General features: G+C 66.7%; 1 protein-coding gene across 6 annotated transcripts in view; it reads left to right on the top strand.

The window, feature by feature from the left end:
• The window catches only part of RBFOX3 (RNA binding protein, fox-1 homolog 3), a 146141-nt gene that overhangs the window by 112033 nt on the left and 17462 nt on the right, over positions 1–16646 (top strand). Inside the window, exon 1 of one of the 6 annotated variants that reach the window (XM_019542253.1) lies at positions 8995–9454. The exons of 4 other annotated variants lie outside the window; for them this stretch is intronic. In XM_019542253.1, coding sequence (XP_019397798.1) covers positions 9353–9454 — 102 coding nt within the window. In that variant the 5' untranslated portion in view covers positions 8995–9352. Of the gene's footprint in view, positions 1–8994; positions 9455–16646 lie in introns of those variants that run through there. One more of the 6 variants, XM_019542254.1, reaches the window with a different exon arrangement.

Genomic DNA, 16646 nt, shown 5'->3' with positions numbered 1-16646 from the left:
GCCTGCCTGCCCCCGCCACGCCGCGCGTGGCCCCGGCCGGCCGCTGGCCTCCCTCCGGACCTGCGCTCCCGCTGCGCCGCGCCGGCCGCTCTGCCTCTGCGGGAGGAGCGGCTCCAGCCTCTCCTGGCCTCCTTCCTCTTCGAGACAACAGAGGGGATTTGTCTTTCGGTCCCTCCCCGCTTCACACCGCTGAGCGAGCTCCCCTGCGACGGCTCCCTTTCCCCTGCCCGAAGCAGGCTCCTCTCTCCGGCCCTCGTGTCCGGAGGCGGACCGCGCAGCGCCGGACCCCGATGGCCAGCCCCAGAGCGCGTGGCGGCCCGCGGCGAGCGACCCAGCAGTGCCAGTGAGGGACCGGCCCGGGCCAGCCGAGGGGCCCTGGGGGCCACGAGACCGCCGGGGAGCCCCACGTCCCACTGCCTGCCTCTCCCCGCGGCACCGAGGGAGCCCCTGCCTGCCCCTGCCGCCAACATGATGATGTATTTCTGGGTAGGTACCGCCCCGCGGGGCTTCTCCCCTCGCGCTGGGCTGGGGCGCATCCCACGGCTCCTGCTTTCGGCCGCGGGAGCTTTGCTGCCTCCCAGGGAAATCCTCCCCTCCTCCGGGCAGCCGGGGAGGATCAGGTGTCTGCCCGCTGGAGGCAGGCCTGGGGAGCCGGGAGAGGACCTGTGTCTCCCCTCCCGGGCGAGGGCAGCTCGGGCCTGGGGGCAGGCGTGAGCTGAGGGCCCCCGGGACGCCCTGACCCACGGCCTCTGCCTCGGGCTGCTGCGCAGGGCACCTGGGAGCAGGCAGGTAGCCTCCCCGTGGGGTCTCGCTGCAGCAGGCCCAGCCCCGCTCCCCGGAGCAAGGGGAGTTGGGGTCGCAGGGCAAGCGGCAGCGAGAAGCTGCATCGAGCTGGGCCCTGCTGCCTGGCTTGCTCCCAGCGGCCTCGTGCCCCGGGCGAGCCCGGCCGTGCTTGCGCTGGGGAAGGGGTCTCGGAGACCAGCGGCATCCAGGCGGAGGCAGGCAGCTGCCCGCTGTCTTCCCCCTGCGGCCTGGCACCCCCTCCCGAGGGGCTTGTGCCCCAGCTGCTTCCAGAGAGGCTGGAAGGGGCCCGCAGGAGCCAGGAGCCGAGCACGAGCCTCACCATGCAGAGCTAGAGAGGGGGGCATCGCCGCCAGCGTGGCACAGGAGCGGCACCAGCCAGGCAGGCCGGAGCGAAAGCAGGGCTGGGCAGAGCATCCCCGAACCAGCCTGGCACGGCCTGGGCGGGGGCTTTGCCCGTGCAGGGCACTGCCGAGGGCAGGGGAGGTTGCAGGGACAGGGTTCGCGCTGGCCTGACCCTTGTGCAGCCTGCCCCTCAGCCCAGGGCCTGTGCGTGGGTCTCCGTGCCCCCGATGCCCACTCTCCCGTGGCAGCCGTGGCCGTGCTGGGGGCTGGCTGCATTCCTGTCCTGGGGGCATCCCAGCCTGTGGGCTCTGCATGGGGGGCATTAGGGGCAGGCACCTCGCCTGGCCCCAGCAGACAAGGGGAAGGGAGCTGCAAGGGGAGGGGGCTGCCCATCAGAGAGCATCTCCAGCCCAGTCGTCCCAGGGGCTCAGGCCCCGCGCCGGGGGAGAGCACAGCGCACCCAAAGCAGCAGGATGGGACCGTGGCACCGGGTCCGTGGGGCAGGGCAGAGGGAGCCGTGCATCCCGGGGTCTCTGTCCGGGCAGGCAGGGGGTCAGGGCAAGCGCTCCGGTGCCCTCGGGGCTCTCCGCAGGCGCTGGGCACGCAGCCGCCTCGTCATCCACCCCGGGAGACGCAGGGAGAGGCCCCCGGTCCTGCTCTGGCTGGGGCAGCCGGGCCGGCGCGGGTGGGGCGGGAGGGGTTTGCTCCAGAAGTTTACAGCCGCGGGGGTGGGTGGCCGTGCTGGTGGGAGGACTCCCGCTCCTGAGCCACGTACTGTTCAGGCCGCAAAGCGGAGCGGCTGCAGAGTGCAAGCCGTGGGGCCACGGTGTGGCCTGGCTGCGGCTCCGGAGTCGGCTGGGCAGGGGTGTCCCCGTCACGCGGTGCGGAAAGCCCAGGGGCCGGCTTCCTTATGCAGCGGGCGTCGTGGTCGCCCCGGCGGGTGGCTCGGGAACTGCCACCGTGCCCGGCGGAGATGCCAGGGCAAAGTGTCTTCAGTGTAACGGCAATTGTTGGTGCCTTGATAAGTGCGGTGGAGGCAGGAGGTGTCTAATGATTGCAAAATTGGGAGCCCATGGAGCTGGGTGGGCACAAACGTCCTGTCTGTGCATGTAAAGAGCTGGGTACCGAGGTGGCGCTGCCAGTCCCGGAGCTCGTCCTGCCCCTGTGCCCGTGCAGCTGTGTGGCACCTGCCCACTCATCCCGTCGGCTTCCCACCACCTCAGCCACGTGACTGGCTCCGTCGTTCGCTGTCCTGCACGTGCACGCGCGGTCTGCACCCCTGTGGGACAGCAGTTGACCCCTCGGGGACGTGCCACCCCTCTCGCACGCTGCACCCGCCAAGGGGCTGACTCTGGACTCCTGTATTCAGTGCAACCCTGGGCCTGCATGGCCTGACCCCAGCACGCTAGCACAGCGGGCGCCGAGGGCCGGGCACTCTCCCCTCCTCTCCAGGGTGCAGGAAGGGGGGGGAGAGGAGCAGGGAAGGAGTCCTGCCCACGGGAGCTGGGGGCTGGCAAGGGCAGGGGCATTGGGGGTGGGGAAGGTGGAGGTGCTGAGCCCTGCCCTGTGTCTGCCCGCAGGCGGGTACCTCAATGGCACCCCCTGTCGCCATGGTGCTGGGGCAGAGTGCCAGGGCCCAGCACCCCTGGGTGCCCAGCCCCTGCTGCCTCCAGGCCTGCGGGCTGCGCAGCGCGAGGTGCCCCAGCTCCCTGGTGGGCTGTGGGGCTGGGCCCTCGCCCCAGGGTCGGGGTCTTGCCTGGCAGTGCCGGCTGCCCGGGGTGAGGACTCCTGCGGGGTGTTCCTGCCCGTGCCCCGGCATGGGCCTGTGCCCGCAAGCCCTGTGCCGGTGGGGAGGGGTCCGTCTCCAGCCGTGCAGCATTCGGGCAGTGTGGAGATGAGATGATATTTTCCCTGGTTCCCATTAAACTTTCATGCGCTTCCTCTGCATTCCTGCTCCCCTCGCTGCTGCCGCTGCCCCAGATCCTGGTCGCCGTCCAATGCGGTGACGTCACTGCTGCTTGCACGCTGCCCGTGACCGCGGGGCCGAGTGGGGGGGCTGCAGGGGTCTGGTGTCCGGTCAGCGCCCGGGAGCGCAGGGCAGTGCCAGGAAAGAGGCCCGCCACTCTCTGCAACCCCCGCGTGCTCTCTGGGGTTGCTGGAGAGCGCTCGCGAGGGAGGGAGGAAAGGAAGCGGTGCCACGGCGGAAGCAGAGGGGCTTTCCCCTTGGCTCTCTATGGGAGGCCCGGGAGCCAGGCAGAGCCACGAAGGCAGCTCCCAGGGGCTCGGTGCAGCCGCTCGGCGCAGGGGGCCTTCACCTCCTCCCCTCCTGCCCCTCCACAGCCGCCAGCATCTGCCCCCTGCCCAGCGTGGCCCTCCCTCCCCAACTCCCCCAACGCAGAGGCAGACGCTGCCCCTGTCCCGCGGTGAAAGGCATCTGACGTCCTTTCCGCGTCCAGCCTGCCTGTCCACAGGCAAAGCAGGCAGCGGAGCTACAGCTCCCGGCGTGCGGCCCCCCGTGCCGCCAGCTGCGTGCCCTGTCTCGCTGGGTGCATTGCAGTGGAGATGCTCTCAAGGAGCACCCTGCACTCAGCGCCATCAGGTACGGATGCGGGGTGAGGAGCTGGGCGCAGCACGGGCACCCTCCGTGTCTCGCTGAGCACGGCTGGACCGGCCGTGCAGACAGGCCCTGCACACGGGCATCTCCCACGGACCCGGCCTAGCTCTGCCTGGGGCCCTTCTGTCAGCCTCCGCCCTGGGGTGCCCACCGTGGCCAGGTCCCCGTGTCTGCAGATGTGGGAAGCAACACTCGGGCTTCCTCTCCCTGGCAGAGCACCGTCGGTGCTGCCTTGTCCCAAAGCAGCTTGGAGCTGTCGTCAGCCCTCGTGTCAGTTCTTTACATCTACATCCAGCTCCTAATGAGCTTTTAATTAATGAAAGCCTTGGCTTCAGGGCACTCTGGAGTGGGCGGAGGGGAGGAAGAGACACCTGCGCTGCATCCTGGTGGCTGCGGGGTCTGCTCCTGGCGTGCCGTGTCTTCCCTGTCACTCTGCGTGATGCCCACGGGGACAGTCTCCCAGGGCCTGTGCCCCATCGTCCGGACCCATCGCCCCGGGTCTGCACATGGCTTGACCAGTGCTGCCACCAGGATCCCCCTCTGGGGACTGGCAACATGATCCAGAGCATGCTGCAGGGGCAGGCGGAGCAGACCGAGGCTGACTGCAGCCATGCCAGGGCATGCACCCCTTTGCAGGCAGCATCTGGAGCCTGTGACTTCATGCAAGCCACGCCGCTTGGTGCGCCTGGCACCCTTGGGTGTGCACCCTGGGCAGCGAGCAGGGCTGGCCCCGGAGGGAAGCAGAGGCTGAGTGACTTGACCGAGGCCATGCCAGGCACAAGTAGCAGAGAGCGGGAAAGACCTTGGTGTCCTCCTGCTGAAGCTCTTGCCTCAGGCCTGACTTGCAAATGCCTGCTGCAGCAAGGAGCCGGGCGATGCCTCCCATAGTGCCGGTGCCGGGTAGAGACATTACGTCTCTTGCTCCAGCAAGGCCCCACGGGGCTGCGCTGCCAGGGTGGGGGCTGGCAGCCAGAGCAACTCCTTCCTCCCTGCGCAGCGCCGAGCTCCCTGCTGCAGCAGGCAGAGCACAGGGGCCTCCAGGGTGCTTCTGGAGCCAGTAAACCCGGGGAACAGGAGAGCTGATATGTGGAAGCGAGGGGGCCGCGCTGCGCCGGCCCAGCCGTGCAGAGCACCGCAGCCCTGCGCAGCTCCTGCCTCCCCATGCCCATGCCCTTTGCTTCCCTTCCTCAGATATTTATTAGCTTTAATTTTACTGGGACGCGGCTGTAAGTGAGACAGATGGGACGGGCTCCGTGCGCCTGGTGAACGCGTCTTAATTAAACAGATAAATAAACTTCCCTCCCAGGGAGACGGTGCTGGTCCCGGGGCTGTGCTGGGCTGCAGCACAAGCTCCTGGGGTGGGCAGAGCCCCGGGGGCTCTGGGGAGCCGACCCACGGGCTTTGGAGGCTCTGGCCTGCAGGGTGTGGGCTGGAGGATGCTGCGTCTCCACCAAGCTCGCGGGCCTGCTCGCACCCCTGCTGGAAGCCTGCGGCCTGGCAGCCACAGCCAGCGCAGCCCCGGTCGGCCCCACGCGCGCCCTGCGTCCCGGGCCCCGGGCAGGGCTGGCGGAGAAGCGGGAGCAGCCCTGAGCCAGAGGGGACTCTGCAGGGGGATCTGCACCTTCTGGGCTGACTCAGTAAGGTATATGGAGAGCACAAGCATTTGCACGCTCGGGCTCACTTCATGAAGGGCTGTGAAGGGACGAGCACGGGGCAGTGTGTGAGATGGAGCAAGTGGCTTCGATACCCAAGGTGGGAAGGGAGGGAGCTGGTGCTGACAAGCCGGGAGCCCGCAGGAACGAGGGCTAAGGCAGGTAACGGGATAAGAAAGTCCCTGCGGGAGCTGGACTTCACCCGGGGCACTGCTTGTCCCTGTTCAAACGGTTTCCAAAATGTTGCTTCTGCGAACAGCAATGCCAGGGTCAGCGACAGAGCATCGCGGCCGTGTCCTGAATGTCAGGGCAGCGTCCATTCGTTCTTACACGTAGAAATCGCCCCGTCTGTGCACTGTGGGTGTGCGAGCAGGTGACAGCGTATGTTGGTGGTGGCAGGCTTGCACATGAACAACCCCCGGATGTTTCACCCCCTCTCAAGGGTTCTGGCGACGACGTGGCTGTGCTGATGTGGGGGCACAGCAGGCGCTGGGCCCGTTGCGAGGCCTGGTGCCTCGGTGAGGATGGGACAGAGGTGGCCTATTGCTGTTTGGGGGCAGCCAGGACAGGCTTGCCCTAATGCTGCAGCCGGGCCGAACGGCATGGCTTTGCTGATTTGAGTGACTGCAGTTTGGGGTCGGAGTGTAATTGTAGGAGCTCCTGAGGGAGCTCAGCGCGCTCCCAGCAGATCCGGCCATAACGCAGAGCTGGGGGACGCCAAACACTGCTGCGGTGAATGCCAAAGGCCCCGTGTCCTTTTGCTGTGGCTGGTGGGTGCACTGGCAGCATAGGGTGAGAGCTGGTGGCAGGAAGGCAGCTGTGGCGGTCACTTGGTTTCTGATTCAGCGTCCAGAGGGGACTGGCCGGCTGCATCCTGCAGCAGGGACCCCTGCGAGGGGCTGGATCCAGGTGCCTGCAGGGGTGGGGGGCAAGGGCCTGCCTGGCTCCCCGCTTCCGGGGGCATTGTGCCAGAGCAGGGGTGGGGAGCTGCGAGTGAGGCGTGCCCACACATGCATGCCAGCCCCTGCCACTTAGGGGGACCCCAAGCTCCTTGGCCTTTCCTACCTGGACTCTTGCGCTGCCGCCACGAGACCCTGCAGGAGAGGCTTGTTGCACCAGGAAAGAGCATCCTGGAGTCACTGCCATCCCGGGCACTCGGGGCCCCGTGCGCCAGTCTGCGTCTCCTTGTGCGTGCGGTCTGGCCATGCATTGCACCACCGCACGGCATGGGCAGGAAGCACCAGGCGTGGTCCTCAGAGCCCCATGGCCCCACCGGAAAGCCCCGGTGCCCAGGGCTGGCCAGAGGGATGGGGCTGGGGCATCCTGAGGGCTTCCCTTCTGCACGCCCCGCGCGGGGTCCAGGCGGGCAGCTCTCCAGACCCCCTCCCCGGCAGCCTTCGTTCTCGTCCCTGCTGCAGGCTGAGCCTGGAGCTGTCTGAGCGCCCCCCCTTGCACGTCCCTTCCTGCCAGGCTCCCGGTAGCCCAGGCCGGAGGCAGGGTGCGTGCGCTGGAGGCCAGGGCTTCCCGCTGCCCTGTGGCAGGGGCTGGGCCAGACATGCGCAGGGCACCCCGGGGAGCCTGCAGGAGCTGAGCTGGGGGCGTTTGGCCCGGGGGCTGGAGGGGCAGTGCTGGGACCCTTGGCTCTCTGCAGGGCAGGTTAGTGTTGGGCTCCTGGCGTGGTCCAGCCTGAGCTCAGGAGAGCAGTGGTTGTCCAGCCTGGAGGAGAGGGAGGCAGAGCGCAGCGGGTCTGTGCGCCGGGGGCTGGGGGCTGCCTGGCTGAGTGAGGGCAGGGGGTGCTTTTGCCACTGCAAGGGCAGTCTGCCCGTGCCATTGCTCTGGGTGCTCATCTCCCGTCTGCAAGCCCCCCTGCACGAAATGCATCCACTTCCCTGTGCCCAGCGCCCACAGACGTGCTCGGGACGTGCTTTCATTGGCGCTGCTTAGCCCCCGTCGGTCCCGGGAGGCAGGTTCTGCTGCCTGGGGCCAGCGGCGGATCCACGCGTTGCTGCCGCGTATCTGCAGCAAACCAGAACCAGCGCGGACGCACCGGGACACTGCAGCACGGCTGCATCTGGGGATGCTCAGCATGGGGCTGCTCGCAGGCTGGGGGCTCCTGGGGACACACGGAGCCCGCGGCAGCTGGCACAGCCCTGCCCTTGGCCCTGATGGCACCCGAATGGAGCCTGGGGTTGGGTTTCCTGCCCCGTTTGGGCACCTCAGCAGCTGCCCGCAGTCCTGACGCTGAGCTCTGCCGGCACCACAACCCTTCACTAGCAACGCCGGTGACAGGATCTCCGTGCCAGGGCTGTCCAGGCAGAGACCCCCTCCTGGGCCCGTTGCAGGGGACCCCCCAATGTGAGGGGCTGCGCGAGCTCTGGGCCCAGCCTTGTCTGGGCTTCAGATAACGGCAGTGGCTGCAGAAGAGGCAAGGGCCAGGCGAGGAGGGGATGAGCTGCGTAGGGCCCGAAGCACATGTCTCTCCTGCATGCACACACGCACACACACACAAGCACACGGGTGTCACCGCGCTAGCCAGGACAGCCGTACACGTGTGATTGGTTTGGGACTATCTGCTCCGACAGCGGCAGTCCAGGATCCAAACTCTGCGCGCCTGAGCCCAGGCCAGGGGGAATGGGAGCCCTGCCGAGGTGAAAGCCAAAGGCCCCGTCTGCTTTTGCTGCAGCTGGTGGTTGCATTGGATCACGGGCTGGCCGCGTGTCGTACCACGACGAGGGCGGGTGGGAGGCAGCGTCAGGTGGTTTCAGCTCCGCAGCATGCCAGGACACCCTCGGCAGAGGGGCACTGGCCCTGGGGAGCAGTGCGGGGGCCCCCGCCGCATTGCATTGCAGCACTGAGCTCCTCAGGGCCCTGCCCTGCTGGCGAAGGTCGCCGGGCAGCCACGGGGCAGCAGTGTTGCCTCCAGGCTGCTGGGCACAGGCGCTGCCTGGGGAGCTGAGATTTCTCTCTGCTTGCTTGGAAAAAGCCGTGCAGCCCGTGGGCGTGATGCGGTCACCGCAGACCGTGCCAAAGAGCAGGTGGCTGGCGTCCCTGGCTGTGCATGCGTGTCTGCGGGGGCACGGCCCGTGTGCAACGTGTGGCAGTCCGCCTGGTGCGCCTGCGAGCAGGTGAGCGTGCCTCTGGGGCAGAGCGAGTCTGTGCAGGCCGGCCCGCCAGGCTGCGTTCCTGCATGCGGGCATGCAGCCATGCAGCCAGCGTGACGGTGGGTGGCTGCACGCGTGCCTTGGTGGGGTGCGATGCTGTGCCCATTGGGGGAGCCCCTGTCCCCGTCGGCGTGGCCCCAGCCCAGGGCCCAGGGCCGCGTGGCGGGCGCGAAGGCCCCTGCTCCACGCAGCAGCAGCCTTTCCCTGGTGCGCGTGCCTGTGTTGCATCGCCGAAACTCCCGGCAAGAGCTCTCCTTCCTTGCCCGCCTGCAAAGCCCGCTCCTTCCCAGCCAGGCATCAGCCCAGCGCAGCCGCATGCCCGTCTCCGCGCGGCGGCTGGGCAGAGCCGGCTGCCAGCACGCTGCGGCCGCGCAGGGGTTAAGTGCGGGATCAGCTGTTCTCGTGTCATTATGGATTCTCTTCATTTTATCCCGAGCTCCGGTTGATGCCTGAATGCACAGGGGACGCCCCCTCCCACCCTTCATCCTCCGCCTCTGCCTCCTCCCCCTCTCCGCTCACACACACCCTTTGCAGACCATTCATTTGGTGCCAGCGTCTAATGGCACCAAAGTAGAGGCGAGCATTGTTCCTCCATCGTCCGCGCAGGGAGCACGGCCGGCGCGCCGCAGATGCCTCCCTCCTGAGCGGCACCGCAAGGGGACCCGAGAGGAGGGACCGCGGCGGAGAGGAGGAGGGAAGGAAGGAAGGACGAGCATCGGCAGAGTGTCGGGAAGAGGACGAAACGGCCGGCAAGCAGCTCCAAGGCGACCTGCCGCCACATGCTGTGCTCCATGGCGAACTCGGGCTGTCTCCTCGTCTCCAATTCAGGCATGCTTCCTCCCTCCCTGCCCTGCCCGCCGGCCTTCCTCTACCTCCAACAGGTAAGCGCCCCTCTTTTGCTTTGAACTTGGCACGTGCTCTCTGGCCGGTGCCCTCCACGCCAAAAGTCAGGGCTTGACCTCTCCCTGCCCAGCCCGCGTGGCAGGCTGGCACGTCTCTCGTGTCCCGGCGCAGGTTGGCGCGGCCGGGCGCCGGGGCAGGAGAGGGGCTGCGCTGCTGGCTGCCGGCACGGTGCGGCAGGCAGCGTCGTTAAGCTGCTCCCGCTGGGCAGGAACGAGGGGGATCGTTTGCTCGCAACTTTTAAAATCCGGCTGGCACGGGTGATGAAGCAGGGGAAAGCCATGCGTGCGAGAGACAGGTCCGTCATACATGTGCAGCTACGCATGTCCGCGTGCATGTGCACACACCGAGCACGAATGTGCGTGTGCCCTGCGTGGGGTGGAGCGGCAGGCAGCCGGCGCTGCAGCTGTGCCCAGGGGCTCCGGCTCACCCCCTGCCCTGCTAGCCAAGGTCCCCAACTTCCCAGCGGGTCTCCCTGCCTCGGGGCTGGTCCCTGTACCGGTGCTGGGAGGCCCTGGGGAAGCATTTCCTCCCCGAGCCTGTGCACTGCAGTGGAGACCCCATCTCCCATCCGGGCTCGCAGCTCCGGGCGTGCATCCAGGGGGTCTTGACCCCTCTCCTGGCCGGGGTCCTGCTTCCTCTCGGGGAGGGAAGGGGCAGCATTGGTTTTGTTTCCATGCCCATTTTCTAAGAGCCGGACTGGGAGGAGTGCAAGGGGCTGGGGACCCGCCTGCATTTGGTCCAGCCCAGGGCCTGGTGCTTGCGGAGGGGGCTCTCGCGGCTGTGGTGCTACTGCAGGCTGCACCCGTGCCCGTGCCCAGCCCGCGCTGAGCTGCAGGCCGGATGCAGGCCGGAGGCAGGGCACAGCGGGGCTGAGCAGGGCCTGGGCTCGCCGCCCCATCCTGAGGGCCCTGCAGCAAAGCCTGGCGCCCGCTGGTATCACCCAGGAGCTGCCCCTACCTCCCCCATCACCGTAAGGATGCGCTGAAGGGTGCCCCGAATGGAGCCGCCATGCAGGGAATTGAGAGGCCTGGGGGGGCTTCGTTTCACAGTGGGATCCTCAGTTAGGGCTCTGCCCATCTGGAGAGACTCTCGGGATCTCAGTGTGCAAGCTGCAGGCTGGCAGCGATGGCCGCGTGCGGTGGAGTGGGGTGGGGGGTCTTGCCGCATGGGCATGGCTCCCAGGCCCCTTCTTTCCTTGCCCGTCCTCTTGTGCTTGGACCCAGGGCTCAGAGCCCCTCTTCGCTCCCCTGGGAACCTCCTGCTGCTCGGGTTGGGAAGAGGGGAGGGTTGGGGTTGGCTCCACAAAGAGACCCGGAGAATGGCCCCAAACCCACCCCAGTCCCCGGGCTTGGCCGTGCTGAGACGCTGCACTCGGGGGCTCCGTGGAGCTGTGCACAGCGCAGGGGTCGTGTGAGAAGGGGGCCAGGTAAGGGCCGTGAGGCCTGAGCCACAGGCTCCCTCCGAACCCTTCCTAGGGCTGCCCGTGCCAGGAACTGCCCTGCCATTGCGGTCTGGAGACCAGGCTCCTTGCTGGGCCCCATGGGTTCCTGTTTGGGATTTGCTCCGGATTTTACCTGCAAAGTGCATCAGTAAACCCGTGTGCAACGCACACTCTCATGATGCCGTCTGCAAGCAGGCGCACAGTGCCTGGCCCCCGGGAGCTGTGCCTGCCACGCACGGACGGGTGTGCTCCCGCACAGGGGATCACACTTGTTTTCTTTTGTGGAGACCTGTGTACCGAGGGGTCACAGAAAGGCAGGCAGTCGGCATTTGTGCAAGAAACACGTCTGTGAAGTTTTGGCATGTCTCTGCATCCTGTGAGTGTGCATGTATAGAGGTGTGTGTTTGTGTAAAGCTGCATGCCTGGATGTGTGCACAGTGATGTGAGCATATGTGTACATATGTGGGGGGGGTGTAAAGCTTTGTGCCTGGATGTATGCATAGAGATGTGTATATGTATGTATAGAGACGCGTGTGTGCACATGTGTGAAGCTGTGTGCCTCTATATGTGTGTAAAGATGTGAACACGTGTGTTTGTATGTCTAGAGGTGTGTGTGTGTGTGTGAAGCTGTGTGCCTTCATGTGTGCATAGAGATGTGAGCATGTGCGTGCACATAGGTATAGATGCTTGTGTGTGTCTGTAAAGCTGTGTGCCAGTACGTGTTCAGACATGGACATGTGTGTACATATGTGTAGAGACGTGTGTGTGTGTAAAGCTGTGTGCCGCTATGTGTGCATAGAGACATGAGCATGTGTGTGTAGGGACGTGTGTGTGTGTGTGTGTGTGTGGAAAGCTGTGCCAGAACGTGTGCATAGAGACATGAGCATGTGTGTAAGTGTGTGCGTGCGCGTGTGTGCATGTGCAATGTGCTTGCACCCCTGCCTGCTCGGAGAGGCCGGCGGGTGGGATTTCAAGCCTTGTCGCACCCCCATAAAGATCAGGTGACCACGCTGTGGGGGGTATCCCCCCGACAGCCTGCACACAGCAGCTACAGCAACGCCCCGTCCCACCGCGTGAGCCACAGTGCGAGTGTCTCATGTTCAGCCCGGGGTGGGACCAGGCCACGGCCTCCCCAGCTGGCGGACCCCTGCCAGGAGTGCAGCTGCTGGAAGGACGCCCTGCGCCCCCACGCAAGCAGCCTCGTGGCAGCGGCGGGTGAGGCCCTGGGGTGGCCACGCAAGGAAGTTGCCTGCACCGCGTGGCTGCGCCGGGAACATCCCAGCTGCGGGTCGAGCTGCGCTGCTTGTGAATAGCTCATCAACGGCGGCTGCAGGCTTCTCGCCGCTCCCTCAGATCCGCTCCCCAAGAGCAGCTGCGCTGCCGTCCTGCGTCCCCGGCGCCAGGAGCCGCGTTGCACAGCGCTCGTCGTGGTGCGAATCCATCAGACGCACTGCGCGGAGACACCGCCAGCCTGGCTCCCGTCACGCTCAGCCGCAGTTCCCTGCTTCAGGAACGTGGTGCCTGGAGCCAGGGGGTGGGGACGGGGTGTTCAAAAATTTTGGCAGCGGGGCTGGGGCTGGGAACCGGGTGCTGGCGGGAATGCCATGAGCTCTTGGGAGGGCTCGTCACCCCATTTGTCGAGACCTCGAGTGCCGGAGGGAGAGACCTCCGTTGCACGGAGCGGGCAGGCGCCGCGAAAAAGTAGTTGAAACGTAACTGCAAAGGGGCACCGGGCACGGGGCCTCCGTGGCACTGCATGAAAGCTGTGGGCATCTGGGGAAGGTGTGGGGCGTGGAAAAGCCTCTGTGCTGGGGCCCTCGGTCACTCCCGGCCTGGCTCAGAAAGCCCCTGGAGCAGCCCGTTGGGCACTGCTTGAAACCAGGGTAAAGCCCTTACCTAGCTCCCTTGTCATCCTGCGCCGAGCCCTGGCACCCTCAGGTGCCTTCCACCTTCCTCCCTGGGTCCCACTTGGCACCGGGGGACACTACGGTCCCCATCACAGGCCCAGCGCAGTGCGGGGAAGGGTGGAGGCCAGGGACGATCCTGCTCGTGCATGTTCCGGTATTCGTCCGAGCGTCTGTGCAGCTCATTTTCCCCCCCAGAAGCAACACGTTAGGCCAGTGCTGGCTGATGGTGCTCGGTTAATGGGTCTATCCTGATTTCAGTACCAGAGGGATGGGCGAGTGCCGGGACTCAGTGAGATGCCACAGCCACGTTGCTGGTTCAGGTGTCACTGCCAGGCGCGGTGGGATGTGTGCGAACAAAGCAGAAGGGGTAATTCCCACGACCACCTGCCGCCCCGCACCCAGCGCCTGCGGCTCCGCAGCAAAGCCAGGAGCGCATTACGGCAACCAAGTGTTTATCAACGTGCTGGAAGGCAGCAAGGCAGGTTTGCAGCATCTGCTCGCTGCGGGGAGACAGGCCGGGGGCTGCGGCTTTCCAAGCGCAGAGAAGCGCGTGCTCCTGTCCTCGGGGCAGGGTCCCTGGTCTGTCTCCTCTCTGCTCCCGGGGCCGGAGGGTCTGCGAACGGCGTGGGCAGCCAGGGGATGCAGCCCTCGTGGAGCAGCAGGGCCTGGACCGCTGTGAGCTCAGGGCAGGGCCCTGGGTGCCAGCGCTGGCACCCCTGCGGGGTCCGGCTCCGGGCACAGCTGCCGTCTGGAAAGCAGATGAGATGCACCTGGGTGGGGGCTGGCGTGAGGCCAGGGGCAGCCCCAGCTCGCTGCTCAGAAAGGGGAACGAGGGGGCTCTGGCTGGGCCGAGGGCTGGTGGAGGGGCTGGGAGCGCCTGGGGCAGACGATGGCGTGCTCTGGAGGGGAGAAGCACGAGGGACGTCGGGGCCTGGGCTCCAATCCAGACTGGCTCTTCCTCGGGCTTCAGAGCTGCAGTGGAGCCTTTCATGTCCTGCTTGATGCAGCTTCATCACCATGTGGCCCAGGGTGCTGGAGGGGTGTGCACAGACAGGCCTGGGGACTCACGGGTGTGCAAACACCCCTGGGCAGGCCAGAGCACAGTGCTGTGTGTGCCACTGCAGGTGTGCAGCAGGGAGGTGTGCATGGACAGGGCACATGGGTGAACATGGAGGATGTGTACAGGCATAGGGCAGAATTGTGAGCGTGGGGGAGGTGTTCATGGACATGGCATGTGAGCAGGGGGCATGTGTGCATGGACATGCCACATGTATGAGTGTGGGGGTGTTCATGGACAGGGCACATGTGTGAGCATGGGGATGTATGCATGGAAAGGGCACACATGTGAGGAGGTGGGATGTGTGCATGGACAGGGCCCCCTGTGCACGTGTGCAGGCCTGGCTGCATCCATGGGAGGGGTGCTCCCCGAGGCAGGACGACCAGCCTGCTGCGCTATGGGACTGGGCACTGCCTGAGCCTCTAGCCCCTGCACGGGCAGGACACCCTGAGCTTGGCCCGCAGGGGCCGATGTGGCTGCCTGATGGGACCAGCACCTCCTTGCCCCCCCGGGCCGGGGTGAGCTCAGGTCAGCTGAGCGGCGAGGGTGGGTGATGGGTAGCTGTGTCTTGCCTCCGCGGGCAGGGCTGGCGCGGACTGGGATGGAGCTGGTACCAGTCCAAGCCCAGCTCTGGTTACCGTGCGGCACAGATGCAGCCAAGGCCTGGCTCTGATGGGCAGGCTTGTGCCGGAGGCCTGGGGGGACGTCCCCAGCCCCTCGCCAGACCGAGCCAGGCACCCTCGGCCTCTTCCGTGGCGCCCAGAGCCCCCGGGCGGGCGCTGGCCTGGGCTGAGGCAGCCCCCACGGCCTCCCTGTGCTGTCTGCGCTGCGCAGATATTACAAATTGGGTTTGCACAGACTCAGCAGGATTCGCTCCAGGCCGCGCTGCTGAAATGCGATCGCTGGCACCAGCAGCCTATTAAAGCGGTGAGGCAAGTGCTGGAAGGAGCCCCAGTCTGAGCAAGGAGTTCACAGGAGCAGCTGTGACCCGCCTCCCCGGGGCTGCAGGGCTTTTGCTGGGACCGGCTGGTGGATACCTGGGCCCGGGTGTGCGGGACAGGCTGGCCCTCCACCACGGCCGTGGGCACTGCCAGCATCCGTGGGGCAACCAGGGAGCGCCCCGGGTGCTTCCCGACCCCGGCAGAGCGGTCCTGAGTCCAGGAGAGCTGTGGAGCTCCCCTCAGGGCCCGGCAGTGCAGCGCCTGCCTGCCGACAGCAACGGGTGGGAGTTGGGGGCCAAGCCCGGGGCTTCTGCGTGGCCACATCAGCCCCGAGCCCAGGCCCAGCGCAGATCCAAGGGGCAGCCAGCATCTGAGCGTGCCGTCGTCCGCCCAGGCAGCGCAAGCCTCGGCCCCTTCCTGCCCTGCAAACCTCCCTCCGGCCTCTCTGGGGGCATGGGAGGGAGAGGGGTCCGCGAGCGGCACATGGGGCCTGGCAGCCGTGCCATGCAGGGTGCACCGCGCCATAAAGGAAAGCAGCGGCGCGGCGGGCCTGGTCCCCTTCGCTGGAGCGCGGGGCTGGCAAAGCACACTCTGTCATGATTTCCAGCGCGTCTCCGTGCAGCGATCCGTCACGGCGCGCGTTACCCGAGTAGAAAATGACACATCAACTGACATGATTGCCGCTGCTGCTCCGCGCCCGCCGGCAGCTGTTTCCTTTATTGCGCGGCGGGGCGGGCGGCGGGGCGCTCTGCGCGAGCGCCGGCCCTCGGGACCCAGGCAGGGCTGGCACCGCGCTAGGCGGACACGGGGCGGCCGGGGCACGATGCTGGGATGTGGGCACGCAGCTCCGAGGGGACCGCGTGCCCGTCGCCGCATCGGGCGCCCCAGGGAGCAGGATCCTGCCCCTCCAAGGCAAGTCCCGGGTCCTCGGCCAGGCCTCAGCACTCCTGGCAGCAACTGCCCAGGGCTGAACTCTTTGCTGTCCCCTCCCGTGGGGCAGCCCTGGCGGCGCACGGCAGGGGGAGGCTGGCCCCGCGCCCCATAAATCTCCGCCGGCCGAGCATAATTTACTGGAGGGGCTGAAGAGCTTGGAGCAGCTTGTGTCCTCCTAAATCTATCACCATCTGCTCAGCTACTTTCAGGCACCGATAAATTCTCCGTTTACCGACAGCCCTTTCGCTCCTTCCTGAGCTGGAGCAGGGCATCCCCGCCGCTTTCCTGCCCGCGCCACCAGACCCGAGCCGTTGCACCAGAGCACGCGTGCCCATGGGCATCAGAGGGGGTGGAGGTGGTGGCTCTTGCTCTAGGCCCCCCGTTGCACCTAGTCCAGGCAGGGGCAAGTCAGGGAGCCCTGCCCTGTGCCCCCTGCTTCACGCTGGCCCCCCGGGAGGTGCGGGCCACGCCGCTGGCTTCGGCACACGCTCTCCAGACCCCCTCGCAGCTCAGCCCGTGGCTCCGGGTCCCCACGAAGCCCCTGCTCTGGGGCAGGATCGTGGAGGAGCCGGTTTCTGTGGGACGCGGGGGCAACCGAGGCCAAGGCAGCGGCTCCTGGGGGGCTGCGCCAGGCAGGGCCGCTCTCTGCGGGTGCCGCTGCAGTGCAGTCCATCGCCGGCCCCGGGAGCGCAGGCAGGGAGCGGGTGACGGTGGCGCCTCATTGGTGATCCGCATGGTGCGGGGAGCTCTTAATTAGACATAATTAGGCTAATTAACTTGCAAATGAGAAACTTGGCTTTTTTGTTCTTCCTTTCTCTCCTTTAAAAAAAAAAAAAGAAATATTTTGACTAATGAATTAGCACCCAGCACAGGGCCCCAGGCCGCCTCCGC

The sequence above is a fragment of the Crocodylus porosus genome, unplaced genomic scaffold (genome assembly GCF_001723895.1).
Source record: "Crocodylus porosus isolate Cpor-Errol unplaced genomic scaffold, CroPor_comp1, whole genome shotgun sequence".
NCBI classification, from domain to species: Eukaryota; Metazoa; Chordata; order Crocodylia; family Crocodylidae; genus Crocodylus; species Crocodylus porosus.
The sequence above is the reverse complement of the archived record's forward strand: the minus strand, read 5'-3'. Positions and strand labels throughout refer to the sequence as shown.